Genomic DNA, 16,289 nt, shown 5'->3' with positions numbered 1-16,289 from the left:
CACCCCAAGATAGGGCTGACTCTGAGCTCTCCTCCAGGCTCCTACCTCCCTAGCGTTCTCTCCCTTTCCCGCGGCTCCATCTGTCTAAAAGTATCTCTCAGCATGACGCCCGGCCAGGCCCACCGTGCACCTACATAAGGCCCCCATTCCCGCAGATTCCAGAACATACCAGGTGCCCCCACCTCTCTGCGCGCTTGCTCTGTTCCCCCTGCCTAAAATGCCCCCAACACCTTCTTCCCCCAGAGCCTTCCTACAGTGCTCCAGGCCCGGCCTCCGAGCCTCTCCTCCCAGAGGGCTTCCCAATGCCCTGGCAGCGGTGGGGGTCCAGTGCCAGCCCTTGGGCCGGGCACAAGTATGGCTCCTGCTTAATGAAGCTGGGAGTCAGAGCCACTTGGGCTCAAAAAGCACTCAAGAGCTACAGGCCCTCGAGTTATTTTTTTCTTCTTCTTTTTTTTTTTTTTTTTTGCCTACAAAATGTGGGTTATTGGGCTGGGAATGTGGCTTAGTGGTACAGTGCTTGCCTAGCATGCATGAAGCCCTGGGTTCGATTCCTCAGTACCGCACACACAGGAAAAGCAAGCTGGAAGTGGCTCTGTGGCTCAACTTCTTGCTTTTTCGCGCGTTCACCGGAGCTGAGAGTCTCACAGACTTTCCTGCCTGAGCTGGCTTCAAACGACAAACCTCAGGTCTCAGCCTCCTGAGTAGCTGAGATTATAGGTGTGAGCCCCCTGCACTTGGCTTTCTATTTGACCTTTTAATGGGCAGCCATTGGCAGGGCGCAGGTGAAGGTGAAGGACCTGCTAGCTCTTCTCTGACCCAGAGGCTGGGCCTGGTGGCCGAGGAAGGAGAGAGAAAGCAGGAGGGACACGGGCACCGGTGTGCCTCTGTGTCTACCCAGAGCAGCTCTTCTCGTGGGTCCAGCACCCCCATGCCACAGGGGTGAGGTCACTTTGTGTCTGGGTTTCATCCCCGGGGCAGCTTGTGCCCCCACAAGAAGCCTGGACTGGGAAGAGCAGAGGGCGGCCGGAAGGGAAGTGGCAGGCAGGAAGTAGTTGGATACTGCCAGGAAAGAGAGGCCCTGGAGCAAGGATGCGGGACTGGTACACAGAGGCCTGATGGAGTGGGGCAGGGCAGGGGAGGGGAGGGGAGAGCAAACCTGGAGGGGGAAAACAAGGTTGGGGTGTCAAACCCTGTGTGACTATGGGCAAGTTGCTTGTCCTCTCTGGATCTCAGAGGTCTCATCCATCATGTGACAGCCTGCGTTGGGTCCCTAAAGGGCAAGCGGGTTGGTTTTGTCATGATCCCATGGAGAAGCGTGGCCTGGGTGGGGCCAGGAGAACAGGTCCCCTGGCGCTCACACCCCCAGCCCATCGTGACTCTGGACCCTCTCAGAGGCTCTGGCCCCCTCAGATTCCGGTCTGCAGGCGTGGGTGCCTGGCCTTGGCATGGGAGAGCCAGGCTGATGTCTGATAAGCAGTGGCGCTCAGTCCTCGCCCACCTGCCCGTTACCCCATGGCTCCCTCCCTGCCCAGGCCTCATCCCCCATGGCCCTCCCCAGAGGCAGAGACTGACCTGACACACAACAGGAGAAGGGCTTCCCACAGCTAGCCAGGGAGGAAGCGGGGGTCTGAGCCAGGACTCGAACCAGGTTTAACTCCTAGATCAGAGACAAGAGTCATTCCAGGCCAGCACACCAATCACTAGCTGTTGCACACTGAGAACGTGCACAGGCTTCTGGGTCCCACAGGGGCCCTGACAGCTTTGACCGTGGGGACGCGGGGCGGGGGGGGGGGGGGGGAGGAGCTGGGCGGTGGAGGGGGGCTGCTGGGGAGGAGAGGGAAAGGTCCGCCTGGAAATGCCAACACCACAGGCTCCAGAGGGGGATTTTCTTTTGGTCTAAAGAGTTCCTTAAAACACAGCCAGCCCATTGTGCAGAAGAGGTAAACTGAGCGACTCCGCTGCTTGGATAAGAAAGCAAGCCACTTGGGACACAGCTGGCCCGCCGAGAGGCTGCAGTCCCGGCAACTGCAGATGACTCAGTGCCAGAGGTGCAGAAAGGAAGGGAGATTTGGGGTCCAGAGAGCCAGCAGGACCCATCCCAGCAGGCTGTGCCCTGGGAAGGGGGACTGTCGGGGTCTCTCCTGCCATCCACCCCCACCCTCACCCCCCCCCCCCCAGCTCTCAGTAGTCACCAGGGTGGAATAATTTAGCACCTATAGAAAAACCGCCACAGACGGCCGTGGCAGCTGTTGCTAAGGAGACGCTCCCAAAATAGCCCCCCTCCGCCAACCTTTCCTGCTGCTGCTCCTGCTGTGGGGAGGGGAGGAGGCCCGGCAGTGAGGGGTGTCACATGAGCCCTGGTCCCAGGCTCACCCACCCACCTTGGCCCCTAGGGGTCACCCCAAGCCAAAGACCTGGGCAGCCACAGGTCTGTGGAGGGGGCGGAGCCAACCTGCACATGCCTGTGACCTCAACACCGTTCCCGGCTGGGAGAAGGTCACCAGGTGAGCAGAGCAGGGAGAGAAGAAGCCCCTACACCCCGGACCCCCCACCCCCCCACACTCCCACACACCACCAGGTACAGACAGCTGCTCGCGGACCCCACAAGTCCAGGCCCACATCGATTTGCACACACACCAGCAGAGACACAAATAGATGCCTGGGTAAACACATATGCCATAAACGCACAACATACACACCTGCACACACCTTCCACGCAGCCCTAAATCTACACACTTACATACACAAACTCAAACCCACATCCCGAGTCCATACAGACACCAGGGCAGGCACACCAGGCACTTGGACACATGCACCGGTGGTGTGTGTGTGTGTGTGTGTGTGTGTGCGCGTGCGTGCCTTCTCTGCACGTGGACACACACACTTGCAGATACACACAGCTCTCCAACACAGGCCTGGCACATGGCGTTCAAAGGGCATTTGGTTACCCAACGGTCCGTGTGCAGGGACCAGGTCTGGAAGCTTTCTGATGTTAGAGGAGGCACTTCTACAATCTAGCCCCAGGCAGAGGAGCAAGAGGGCCTGGACAGGTGGGCTGGGGTGGGGGGATCGTGCCCCCTCCATTCCTCTAAGTCTCGGAAGCGCTGCCCTGGCTCCATCTCACGGGGAGATGTACGTGGAGTGGACTCACCTGCAGACTTCACGCAGGGTGCTGAGCCCCAGCTGTGCTGTGCTGCCGGGTATCCCCGAGGCTCCCTGGGGGCCTAGGGTGCTGAGAAGGACAAGACTGGCCGTAGAGGCAACGGTGGTGGTTCTTGAGTGTGCCTCACAGTTTACACGCTGCTTTGGCAGTCCGGGATGGTTTTGCACACTTGGGAAGGTATGGGTAGTTGCGGGCCATCTCTGAGACCCAAAGAGGAGAGGGGCTTCGAGGTCACGGCAAGTTACTAGCGGAGCTGGCATCAGGAGCGCCCAGGCCGGTGCGCCCTCCACGGGGCTGCACCGCTGGGGTGGGCAGGGACGCGGCCACCCAGGGCGAGGCCTGGCCCGGGCCCGGCTTCTCCCGGTGATGTTGGTTGGGGGGGATCAGCCAAGCCCTCCCCCTCCCCACCTGGAAAGCCGAGGTGTAGGGAGCAGAGGGCTGGGGGCCATGGGCGGGCTGGGGAGGGGAGTCTTTCAGATGCGCTCGGGCTCCCCTCTTCCCGCGGCCGGTCGTCGCGATCCCTTCCCCAACCTCGCCCTGGGGCTCCGGTGCACAGATCCGCGATCCGGGTCTTGGCTCGCGCGCGCCCCATCCATCACTCGGGAGACGCGGCGCGCGGTTGCCACGGGAACCGCGCCGGGTCCGGGACGCGGTGCCAGTCCGCGGGCGCCGGGCGCACGCCGAGCTCCTGCTCCGGGTCCCCGGGAAGACGTCTGTCGCCAGCGGCGAGGGCGAGGAGGTCGTGGTCTTGCCAGCAGTCGCGCGTTCCTTTAGGGGACCTCGATCGCGACGCAGGACGCGCCCAGCGGACACCCCCTCCTCCCCTCCAAGAAGCCGGGGAGCCACGGGGCCGCTTCCCGAGGCCGCGTGGGTGCCGTGGGTTTGGAACACGACTCGGTCTGGGAGGCCTCCGGGAGCTGCCTCGGCCCCCCCCCCCTCCCCGGTTTCGTACAAAGGGGAGCGAACCCACGAGGGCAGTGTCTGCTTCCTGCCCTTGTCGGCCACGCTGTCTGGACTTGGACCGTCTTCCACTCGCGCTGTGGGTCTCGGCGGCGGCTCGGAACCTGAACGCCCATCCTTCTCACCTTCCTCCACGAGGAGAAAGGGAGATGGAGATGGAGAGGTCGCCCTGCTTCTTGGAGCACTGAGTCCCTTCCACTTAGAACTCTCTTCCTCCGGGACGCGTGCTGGGGATAAAGCTGTCACCCTTCAAAGGCCACCAGGGCGGCTCACACCTGTAACCCCGGCTGCGCCGGTGGCCGCGATCTGAGGATCTCTGGACAAGGCCAGCCCAGACAGAAAAATCCCTGAGACTCCTATCTCCAATGAACCGCCCCCTCCCCCCCAAAAAAGCCAGAAGTGAAGGTGTGGCTCACGTCATAGAACACCAGCCCTGAGCGGGAAAAGCTCAGGGGCAGCATCCAGACGCTGAGTTCAAGCCCCAAGACCAGCGTGTGTGTGCGTGTGCGTGTATACACACACACACACACACACACAGCCCTACTCCTCCCTTCAACTTTCCCCTCTGTCCTATCCAGTCTGCGCACAGGCCCCCATCTCTCGTGGCTCCAGAAAAGCTCCTGGAGGCCTCCATATTCGGCCCTCAAGGCGTCCAAGCAGCTGGTCTTCTTCACTTGTGGTCAGAATTGAAAGCGGAAGGGAAGTTCTACAACCCCGGCTTCCTGCTCTGTGGGCAGGGCTGCCACAGACCTGTGCCACATCACTTAAGACACAAAGCTGGGAGCCCCTAGGAGGGAGCTGGCTGTAGGGAGACAAAGGCAGTAGGACCCCCCCCCCTCCCTGCAGCTGGCTTAGGCCATGACTTATCATAGCCTCTTCCCGCCTGGATGGCCCGGGAAGTCCATTCCTCCACCCAGGAGCACCCTGACTTCAGGTCCAGCCACGCCTCTGTGGCCTCTGGGGACCCCTGGGAAGTGGGGGCAACCTGGGCCCCACATCCCCACTTCTGCTTGATTGGTGGTGAGGTGTGTGTCCTTGGATTCACTTCACTTCCTCCATTTCCTGTCACTGAGACTATGAAGCCGTTTGCAGGATATTCAATACAATGGTGAACTAAAACAAAGGGCTGGGACTTTCAAGGGAAAAAAAGATCATATATACTTTTTCTATAATTGGCCAACTCCCCTATTCATTCTCCCATAATGTTGACCTTAAAACACAAGCTGCCTTGTTAATAAGAAAACCCTTGCCTCTTACATGTTTCCTACAGTACACACTCCTTTCTTTCTTTTTTCTTCCTCTCTCTCTCTCCTTCTCTCTTCCTTCCTTCCTTCCTTCCTTCCTTCCTTCCTTCCTTTCCATCACAGGGCTTGAACCCTGGGCCTGGGCACTGTCCCTGAGCCAGAGCTCTACTTCCAGTTTTCTGGTGGTTAACTGGAGATAGGCTGGAGACAGGCTGAGCATTGGTGGTTCACACCTATAGTCCTGGCTACTCTTGAGGCCAAGATCTGAGGATCAAGGTTCAAAGCCAGCCCAGGCAGAAAAGTCCCCATGAGATTCTAGCCTTAAGCAAATGAGCTCAAGGACAGTGCCCAGGCCCCTCTTATCTGCAATTACCCAGCAAAAGGCCAAACGTGGAGGTGTGGCTCAAGTGAAAAAAAGCTAAGGGATACTGCCCCAGTTCAAGCCCCAGTACTGCACCAGCCAATCAAAGAAGAAAAGAAAAACAACTTTGGGCCTCGGTTTCCTCATCTGTAAGATGAGCACTTATATAATATCCTTTTTTGTGAGCTGACTGGAAAACTAGATGCCAAGGGCATTGTCCCTACGTAGCACATGGGAGGCCGAGAGGGGGACACAGCAGGCTCAAGGCCACAATGTCAGGTCAGGGACCAGGTTCAGTTCCCGGGGCCACCCAACCTGAGTTCTTTTCTCCTTGACCTCTGGCCTTGACCAGGCCCAAGGCTGTTGGGGAGAAAGGAGGGGAAGGGGAGGCCTCCACCCTGGGCCAGCCCCCTGTGGATAGTCAGGCTGCTTCCCAGAAGGACAGATGTTTTACCAAACGGCAAAGGCACGTGCCTCCCCAGCTTGGGGAGGAGGTGGGTGCTGAGAAGGAGATGCCAGCTGGCTGGGCACAGAGTACCCATACCCGCAGCCGCACCTGAGAGATTTAAATAGCCACCGCCTTCTGTGTGGCCAGCTGGAGGGGAGGCATCTGGGCAGGGGATTAACGCAGCCCCCTTTTCCCAGGGGGGGGGTCTAGTCTCCCCTGGCCTCAGGCTCCATCACAGGGGTTGGGGGAAGCTGGGAGGCGAGCTGACCACACCCCGCACCTGGGCGGCTCAAGGAACTTGTCAGTTGGCTTCCTGGAGAGCGTGGCTCTGCCTGCAGCATGAGGGTAGCAGGCCTAGCTGGCGAGTGGCTTAGCTCACACGACTTTCAAGTGCCCACGAACCTTAGCATCTTTATTTTGTTGTTGTTGTTGGTTACATGGCTTGAACTCAGGGCCTGGACACTGTCTCTGAGCTCTGAGGCTAGTGCTCTACCACTTTGAGCCACAGCGCCACTTCCAGTTTTCTGGTGGTTCACTGAAGATAAGAGTCTCATGGACTTTCCTGCCTGGGCTGGCTTTGAACCACAATCCTCAGATCTCTGCCTCCTAAGTCGCTAGGATTACAGGCATGAGCCACCGGTGCCCAGCTAAAGATCTTGTCTTAAAGACACTTATCCTGGAAAGAACTCCTGGGAAAATGGCTTCCTAAGCATGAAATGTTACACTTGTCTTGAAGGGAGCACGTGGCAGAAGTCTTCCTTCGTCTAAAGGGATGCTCAACTAGCCTTGAGGCCAAAGGCTCAGGGACAGCGCCCAAGCCCTGAGTTCAAGCTCCATGACTGACAAAAAATTAAAAACAAAGGGAAGCTCACACAGCTATGCCATAATGAATGGAAACCTATGAAATCTCAGCCCAAAATTGATTTAAAAAAGTGTAACACACAGCAAGAATGAAGAGAATGATCCAGGAGAGCACTCCTCCTGAGGTGAATTTGAGCCAAGCTCCCCACCCCATGTTTCACCCTAAGTAAGGGGGTGTCAAAAACTCACTGCTCCTGTTAGCGGGTGTGCCCACACCTGAGTGTGGGGAGTGTATTTGTCTTTCTGCCTTTTTCGTGGATCATAATAAACTTTTCTGGTTTCTCCTCCATGATTCCTAACATTCTCCCTCCCTCTCCCTCTCCCTCTCCCCCCTCACTCTCTTCTCTCCTCTCCTCTGCTCTCCCCTCCCCTCCTCCTTTCTGCAGTCCTACCTGGAACCTGACCAGCTGTGCGCCCCACAGTTAGTTGCTTCGGATAACAAATTCACAACCCCATTTTACAGATGGGGAAAAAAAAACACCCCAAAAACCCTATCAAGACCAAGAGAGGGAAAGGGCCCAGCTCAGGGAGCGCGGAACGGAGGGCGGCCGCCCCTGCACACCTGAGCGGGTCCTGGCCGATGGTCGAGGTACACCCCAGGATCCCACCCACACCCAAGGGGCTTCCCTGCGGGGCTCGGCAGGAGGGAACCGGGCGGCGGCCTCGGAGGGCGGCGGCCCCCACCCCCCACCGCCCCGGGGGATCCCAGGTTCTGGGCAGGGGCGCCGCGGAAGCCCCCTCTCCCTCCCTCCCTCCCTCGAGGCCCCGCCCCCGGCCCCGCCCCCGGCCCCGCCCCCGGCCCCGCCCCGCCCGGCGCCCCTCCGGGACGGCAGGGGCGGGCTCTCCCCGCCGGCGCGACCGCTTCCTGGCTCGGTACCCGCGCCCGGCCTACCCGGCCACGTCACCGCCCGGCCCCGGGTGTGCGGCGCGGGGGGCGGGGCCTCTCGCGGGGGGCGGGGCCTCTCGCGGGGGGGCGGGGCCGGCCCTGGGGCACCGCGACTCCGCGGCCCGGGACGTGGCAGCGCCCCGCGCGCACGCGCACGCGCGCGCCGGAGGAGAAAGTTGCCTGCAAGTTTGCTGGCCGCGGCGCGGGAGCGGCGGGCGCGACCATGAACGTGTTCCGAATCCTCGGCGACCTGAGCCACCTCCTGGCCATGATTCTGCTCCTGGGGAAGATCTGGAGGTCCAAGAGCTGCGCGGGTGAGGGGCGCGAGGGGGGGGGAACCCTCCCCGGATGGGGGTGGGGGATCAAATCCGGGGGAGCCCGGCCAGACCCCGGGCCGCCCCACCCGGGGCTGCTTCAGGCCGGGACCCGGGCCTGGGAGGCTCTTGAAACCCCAAAAGAACTCACTTGGAAAGAGCGCCTCTTCCCCCCCCCCCCGAAGTGAGGAGCGGGGACGCAGGGAGGGGGCTCGTGCCCTGCCCCCCACCCCACTGGGGAGCACGGAGGGTGGCACTCAGCGAGGGCCCCCACTTGCAGCCCCCCCTTACCCCAGCAAAGTCTCTTCCCCCACCTTGGGGTGACGCGGTGAGCGTGGAGCTGCCCCCCGCCCGGGGCCCAGGTCCAGGGCGGACCCGAGGGGGTCCAGGGCCGGCCTGGCAGCCTGGCCTGCCCCGCTCGGGGGAGGGAGACATTTCCAGGCTGGACCGGTGGTCTCCAAACCCAGCCGGTGCCAGGGGAAGCTGCCCGGGCTCCGGGGCCGTCTTTGTCCCCGGTGGGGAGGGGACTGTGGGGTGCGCTCCGGTGGGGTGGCCGCGTGGCGGTGGCAGCTCGGGGCTGGCCCTGGAGGACAGGCAGGGTGTTGGCCCGGGGAGGGGCCCGGTGTTGAGACCCCTGGGGGTGCAAAGGCCGAGGCCTCCCAGCCCAGGCGTGGCCATCCGTGGAAAGATCCCAGAGGATGGCCGGGCCGGGAGGGGGAGCCGTCCAGGGGTGAAAGGCCTTTTGTGTCAGGCTAGGGAGACGGCTCCTGGGAGCCAGCTTCTTGGGGAAGCAGCCAGGGGAGGTGTGGGGGCCAGGAGGAGTTGGGAAGGGGAACCCATCTTTCTGGGATGGGGGGGATGCAGAGAACAGGGTGGAGGCTGCCCCGCGGGTGGGGGGCGCCCTTCGGAGGCGGAGAGATCTGCCCTCAAAGCGCTTTCAGGGTCTGGCTTCAGCGAAGTGGGCCAGGAAGCTGAGGGGCCATGGGGAACGGGAGCTCCAGGAGGGGGAGCTGTTACCAGCCAGCTCTGCCAGGCATGGTGCTAGGTGTTGTGCTAGTGGCAACCCAGACAGCACTGAGCAAATGGTATGGCTTCCAAGGGACCTCGGTGCCGGGGCTGGGCAGCAGCTTGATGGCAGGGCGGGTCACAGCCCCTCAGCACCGAGGGGCAGGGCTCCACCCCGCCACTGACTCACCGTGTGACCCTGGGCCTCCTTTGTCCCGCCGGCCCAATGGGAGGGCCATCGATGCCCACATGGGCTCCGGGGTCCCCTTGGGGACTGGCCAGGCTTGGGCTCATGTGTTGTTGTTTTTTGCTCTGTTTGGTCTCCATGCATGTCCTGTCTTAGTGGAAACCATTGATGGCTTTTGAAATTCAAAAGTATGAAAGCACAGCCAATGCTAGTGGCGCACACCTACAATCCTAGCTGTGCAGGAGGCTGAGATCTGAGGATTGTGATTTGAAACCAGCTTGGGCTGGAAAGCCCATGAGACTCTTCTATCCAGTTAACCAGCAACAAGCCAGAAGTGGAGGTGTGGCTCAAGTGGTTGAGCGCCAGCCTTGAGCACAAAAAGCTAAACAAGAGCCTGAGGGCTTGGAGCACACAGAGACACACACGGGGTGAGAGCAGTGTGCTCAAGATGACCGGGGCTTCCAGGGGAATGGGCGTGAAGCCCAGGGCCCCCACCAGTGGACCACGGAGATGCCCCCAGGTCCCCCCACAGGGCTGCCTCCTGGACTGCCCTAGTCAGGTCCTCTCCGATGCATGTCTGCCCTCAGAGGTGGCCTTGTGTCCTGCCCAGCTTGGAGCTGGCTGGCTGCACCATCGCCACCCTACAAGGCTCCTCTATCCCTATCCCCAAGGTGCATAAGCCCGCCAGTATTCTATTTGGGTCCTCATTATTCCTCACATCCAACCTACCACGTGTGAGAGGATGCTTGGTGAGGAACGAAGACCTAGGCTTGTGCGATGCTGGCCCCGTGTCTGCCATGACAGCAGCGGCTTTAGCAGTGTTTCCCCCTCAGTCATTCAAAATGGCCCCCAAGCTGGGCACTCACCAGCTCACGCCTGTAACCCTAGCTTCTCAGGAGGCTGAGATCTGAGGATTGAGGTCCAAAGCCAGCCTGGCAGGAAAGTCCGTGAGACTCTTATCTCCAATGAACTATTCAGAAAACCGGAAGTGGCGCTGTGGCTCAAAGTGGTAGAGCGCTAGCCTTGAGCAAGAGAGCTCAGGGACAGCGCCCAGGCCCCAAGTTCAACCCTCATGGCCAACAAAAATTAAATTAAAAAATAAAAATAAACGGCTCCATTACAACAGCATCCGGCCCTGGAGGGTGGGTTAGTAAAGCCGAGTAGGTGTATGGTCAGGCTACACTGTTCTTAGCCCACATGTAGACATTCCTGTCCATCTGGAATAAAACGCAGAGGCCTTGCCCTGTTAGGAGAGCAGGGGCTGGAGAGGAAACAGCCCAGGTAGGAAGGAGCTCCTGAGCTGGGATAACGCATGGCTCTTTGTTCCAGAGGCATTTGGATGCCACCTTAGAGCTTGAAGCATAGAAGAGCTTGAAGACCAGGCATAGTAGCTCAGGCCTGCCACTCAAGCTAGTCAGGAGGCAGAGATCTGGAGGATCTGGGTTCAAGGACAGCCCTGCGAAAAACGTTAGGCTCCCTCCCAATGAGACACGGGTGTGGTGGTTCACACTTGTGATACTTGTGATTTGTGGTACAAATCTGGAGAAATGAGTCCAGGCCAGACTGAGCATAAAGTGAAAGCCTCTCTCTCTCGTCCTGGGGCTTGAACTCTGGGACTGAGCACTGTCCCTGGCTTCTTTTTGCTTAAAGGCCAGTACTCTGCCACTTGAGCCACAGCGCCATTTCTGGCCGTGTTCTATGTATGTGGTGCTGAGGAATTGAACGCAGGGCTTCATGTATGCGAGGTGAGCACTCTAGCACTGGGCCATATTCCCAGCCCAGAGAGCCTCTCTCAAAGCTAACCAAAGCCAACAGGGCTGGAGCGTGGCTCAAGTGGCAGAGTGCCTGTTTAGCAGTGTGAGGCCCAGAGTTTCAATCTCACTACTGCCAAGAACTGGAAGCAGAATTTTGAAAGTAGCCTTTTGGGTGTTGGACGGAAAATGGAGTTGGAGTGAGGGAACAGCAAGAAAGGGGTCGGTGAGGCCACTGAGGGACCATCGGAAGAGGGTAGCTGAGCAGAGGGGCAATGGAATAGGGAGTGGAGCTAAGTAGTATTGGGAGGAACTGGACGCGGCTGGCTCCCGCCTGTAATCCTAGCTCCTCAGGAGGCTGAGATCTGAGGACTGATTTTTAAGTCAGCTTGAGCAGGACAGTCGATGAGACTATGAATCACCAAAAAACAAAGTTGGAGTGTGGCTCAAATGGTAGAGCACCAGGTTTGAACTAAAAGGCTAAAGGACAGCACTCAAGCCCTGAGTTCAAACCCCTTTACCAGCACAAAAAAGAAAATGAGGCCTAGTGTGGTGGTGCATGTCTGTAAACAGCAAGGTGTTTTTTTTTCTTCTTCTTCTTTTGCATTTTCATATCTTGTCTGATTTTATTGATTCATCTTCTCACGCTAAGGCTGGAACCCCGGGCCTTTCTCACGCTAGCTAAGTGCCCCACAATGAACGATATACACCGGGAGGGCGCGGTGGCTCATGTCATCCTAGCTACTCAGGAGGCTGAAATCTCAGAATCGTGGTTTGAAGCCAGCTTGAGAAGGAAAGTCTGCGAGACGCTTAGCTGCAATAAACTACCTAGAAAAAGCTGGAAGTGGTGCTCAAGTGGTAGAGCACTAGCCTTGAGCCGAAGGTGCCCAGGGACAGTGCCCGGAACCAGAGTTCAAATCCCAGGACTGGCCAAAAAAAAAAAAAAAAAAAGTGAGAATTAGTGTAATTGTGCTAAGTAGGGAAAGGGCTTTCGAAATCTGCAGTTTGGAAAATCAGCTTGAGTGCTGGGCTGTCTGCACCTTCTTCCTCCCGCTCTGGTCTGTCTCCCTGGGGAGTTGTTCCCCAAGACGGAGCTCTGGGGGTGGAGTGCAGAGACATCACGACACCCCTCTGCACAGCCCAACTCGCATCACCCCGACATCCTCCCCAGAGTACTGGGGAAATGAGAGGCTCCCGGCGTGCTGCAGGGAGGGGGGCGGAGCCCGGCGGCCGTAGGCGGGGCTCGTCCCTGTCCTCAGCATCTCCTTTCTCTTTTCTGGCACAGGCATCTCTGGCAAGAGCCAGATCCTTTTTGCACTCGTCTTCACCACCAGGTACCTGGACCTCTTTACCAACTTCATATCCATCTACAACTCAGTGATGAAGGTGAGGGCGCCGGCCAGAGGCCATGGGGATGATGGGGGGTGGGGGGGGGGAACTGCTGCAAGCTAGGGGTAGAAGCAGGTCAATCTGGGTACTGCTGGGTACCCCTGGTTTGCTGCATGGTTAGGGCACGGTCAAGGCAGGCCCCCAGCCTCCCTGCACTTGTGACCCCCCCTGTGCAGTGGGGAGGGTTGTACTTGGATTCCGCTTAGAGGGGTTGCATGGGAGACAGTTAAGGTTAGCTGGGCATTGGTGGCTCACGCCTGTAATCCTAGCTCCTCAGAAGGCTGAGATCCAAGGATCTTGGTTCAAAGCCGGCCGGGGCAGCAAAGTTCATGAGACTTTTCTCCAGTTAGCCAGGAAAAAGCCAGACGTGGAGTTGTGGTTCAAGTAGTAGAGCGCTAAGTGTTGAGCAAAAAGTTAAGGGAGAACACAAGGCCCTGAGTTCAAGCCCCAGTGCTAGAACCAAATAAATAAGCAAGGTAATTCATGTCAATGCATTCAAAAAAATTCTGCCACTATATGCTCAGATGTTAATAAACCAATCAAATGGGTGCCTTGTGCTTTCAGAAAGCTCTCCCAGTCACCCATTTCCTGCACATGCTGGGCTTGTGAGGCCGAGGGCAGCGCCTATTCTCATGGGACTTCGATCTTAGAGACGCACAAGCCGGCCACTGATTAGGAACAGGGCTATGCAGATAATTCAAATCCAGCCATGGACGTGGGGTGTTGTCTAAGGTCCGAATGACAAGGAATCAGCCTGTGGCCATCAGGAAGGGCATCGTATGTCAAAGGCATTGCTGGGGTGAAGGCCGTGAGGGACAGGAGAGAGCTGGTGTCTTCAGAGAACAGGCAGAAGGCCCATGCGGTGGGTGCTCGTAAGGAGGGGCCTGAGGCGGGTGTGAGGCCGGCAGAGGTGGGAGGGGGCAGGCAGTCCAGCTTTGCATTGAGGACCGGACCCCTGGATGGTGCTGGTCCTTGGGAGTGTGGCGTGTTCACTGTGGCCTCGAGGTGGTCAGGGGCCACGTGTGAATGAAGCCAGTGTGTGCTCGTCAGTGTCACTCACTGAAGGACGGGGGTCCTGTGGCAGATCGCTCGCCAGCCAGGAAACCACCAAAGCCGTGGGCTTCCAGGTGGCCGAGCTGCCATGGCTGAACCCCTTAAAAAGGACTCATCCTCGCCCTGCTTGTCTGACACCTTTGATTCCTGGCCAGGCTGGCCTTGGACCTTGGTCCTCTAGCCTCCACCTCCCAAGCGCCAGGACATGTCTGCCACGCACTGCTCCACCTTTGGCCCTTTGGGGTGCCATTTACGAAACAGCAGCTACTTCTCCGAAGGGTCATTAAGGCAGGTGCAGTGGTGTATACCTGTAACCCCAGAACTCGGGAAGGCGAGATGGCATCTTGAGTTGGAGAGCAGTCTGGGCTGTTTTACAGTAGAACTGACAGGGCGGGGGAGGGAGTCCGTCTACTGGTGACACAGATCTGCCTGAGGCTGGGAAATGACTGGGCTCCCATCTCTCTCTCTAGGTGGTTTTTCTCCTCTGTGCCTATGTCACAGTGTACATGATCTATGGGAAATTTCGGAAGACATTTGACGCGGAGAATGACACATTCCGCCTAGAGTTTCTCCTGGTGCCAGTCATTGGCCTCTCCTTCCTGGAGAACTACAGCTTCACACCCCTGGAGGTGAGGTGCCAGGCCCTAGCCCCGGAGGCAGGGCATCCTCTGCCTCCCCTTCAGCCTGTGGGGGCATCTAGGCCATTGAAGCTGTGCTCATTGCCCAAGAACTGGTCACTGAGGTCCCCGCGGGAGGGGCTGGCCTGGAAGTCATCACACTTTGTCTGGAGCAGTCCAGGCTGAGCCTGGGTGGTGGCCTCAGCTTCTCTGGAGATCCTGACGTAGGTTTACTACTTTGCAACCTTAAGAGAATTACATTCCAAGCTGGTTGGCCCACACCTGTAATCCTACTCAAAGGAGAGCTATGGCTCAAGTGGTAGAGTACCAGCCTTGAGTAACAAAAAGCTCAGGTAGAGCATCAAGCCCCAGGACCCCCCCCCCCCCCCCGTTGAAATTCTAACCAGAGGTTGGTGGCTCACACTTGAAGTCCTTTTCAAGAGACAGATCTGAGAATCAGTTTGAAGCCAGCCTGGGCAGACAAACTCATGAGGTTATTTCCAGCCAGCAAAGTCAGAAATGGAGCTGTGGCTCAAGCAGTGAAGCTGACAGTGCCCAGGCCTTCTGCTCTAACCCCAGTACTGGTACACACATACCCACACCAAATCTCCTGTTTATATAGACCTAACAGTAGAGTGGCAGCATTCAAGTTTGGTTATGGCCAATGGTCTCTGCCAGCCCGAGCAGGAAAATCTGAGATGCTTGCCTTTAACCACCAGAAAACCGGTAGCGCTAGCCTTGAGCAGAAGAGCTCAGGGACAGTGCCCAGACCTTGAGTTCAAGCCCCCTGACCACAAACAAAACAAAAAGCACACCTGGCTTGTCAGCATGCAGTCCTCCAAGGCCTCAGTCCGGCCTAGACCCTCAGCCTCTGCTTCTCTTGGGCACAGATCCTGTGGACTTTTTCAATCTACCTTGAGTCGGTAGCCATCCTGCCTCAGCTCTTCATGATCAGCAAAACAGGAGAGGCTGAGACCATCACCACCCATTACCTGTTCTTCCTGGGGCTCTACCGCCTGCTCTACCTGGCCAACTGGATTAGACGGTACCAGACAGAGAATTTCTATGACCAGATCGCAGTGGTGTCAGGAGTAGTGCAGACCATCTTCTACTGTGACTTCTTCTACTTGTATGTGACCAAAGGTAGGTGCTGTGAGCAGGCGCCCTGTGGGCATGCATCTGCTCCAGACACACTGGGGAAGCAGGAGAATCCAGAGAACTCAGGCATCCACAAGACTCAGCCCCAGGAGGCCGTTTCCCAGAGCCACATGAGCCAGAGGGAAAGGGTGGCTGGCACCCTCTTGTCAGGGCTTAAAACCCAAGCTATTGATTACACTTGTGATCATAAGCTACTCAGGAGGCTGAGACCTGGAGAACTCAAAGCCAGTCCTGGAATCCTTGAGACTTCTTACACCTACTGTGAGCTACTCTCGTCAGAAAGCAGTCTTTTAATCAGTCAAGATTCTAATTATTTCTATTGTTTTCCAGTCCTTAAGGGAAAGAAGCTAAGTCTTCCAATGCCAATTTGAGGACCCCAAGGTGACCGATGCCGTAATGAGGACACGGGCAGTTCTAGGCTTTGGGACTGGATGAGCGCAGCACTGTTCACCTCTCCAGAGCTGGCCAGTCCCTCCTTGAAGCACAACCCTGCCCACACCCCAGTGCCAAGGAACAGCCACATCAAGCCACCAGCTGGGGCACCAGGGACACATTCTCAGGGCAGCTGCCACTCTCGGGTGGGGGTGGGGGGACACGAAACTTGAGATAAGCCAATTGCAGGCAATCGCCTACAATTCACTTCCTTATCACCCTTCAGTCATAAGCAAGCTACATTTTGTGCCTCCCCTTTAGCCAAATACTGCAGGGCTGGACTCCAGGTGCTCACCCATCAGGTACCCTTCCTCACTACATTGGGACCATTTACTTAAGGCTGAGGGTCTCAGCAGGTGCTAATTGGACTGTCCACTCACTTCTGACTCGAAGCAAGTATTGTTAAGAGGATGACAAGCAACTATTGAGAAACTTTAGAGAATAAAAAGCTCACACCACC

At 58.0% G+C, this 16,289-nt stretch overlaps 1 protein-coding gene across 1 annotated transcript; it reads left to right on the top strand.

Moving 5' to 3' along the window:
• Positions 1 to 8,075: 8,075 nt before the first annotated feature.
• Kdelr3 (KDEL endoplasmic reticulum protein retention receptor 3) lies at positions 8,076 to 16,286 on the top strand. The gene is made up of 5 exons (XM_048355455.1): positions 8,076 to 8,237; positions 12,466 to 12,566; positions 14,093 to 14,251; positions 15,130 to 15,382; positions 15,728 to 16,286. The coding sequence occupies exons 1-5, from the start codon at positions 8,147 to 8,149 to the stop codon at positions 15,766 to 15,768; spliced, it is 645 nt and encodes a 214-aa protein (XP_048211412.1). The 5' UTR covers positions 8,076 to 8,146; the 3' UTR covers positions 15,769 to 16,286.
• The last annotated feature ends 3 nt before the right edge of the window (positions 16,287 to 16,289 follow it).

Source organism: Perognathus longimembris, chromosome 1 (genome assembly GCF_023159225.1).
Source record: "Perognathus longimembris pacificus isolate PPM17 chromosome 1, ASM2315922v1, whole genome shotgun sequence".
Classification (NCBI taxonomy): Eukaryota; Metazoa; Chordata; class Mammalia; order Rodentia; family Heteromyidae; genus Perognathus; species Perognathus longimembris.
Note: the sequence above shows the minus strand (reverse complement) of the source record. Positions and strands in the feature narration are given on the sequence as shown.

What these genes read in the sequence shown, in the direction of transcription:
- Kdelr3 (XM_048355455.1), top strand. Translation starts at nt 8,147, where the DNA reads ATGAACGTGTTCCGAATCCTCGGCGACCTGAGCCACCTCCTGGCCATG. An exon ending in GAGGTCCAAGAGCTGCGCGG is followed by an intron (nt 8,238 to 12,465) that starts GTGAGGGGCGCG and finishes TTTCTGGCACAG; the next exon opens with GCATCTCTGGCAAGAGCCAG. An exon ending in CTACTTGTATGTGACCAAAG is followed by an intron (nt 15,383 to 15,727) that starts GTAGGTGCTGTG and finishes ATTGTTTTCCAG; the next exon opens with TCCTTAAGGGAAAGAAGCTA.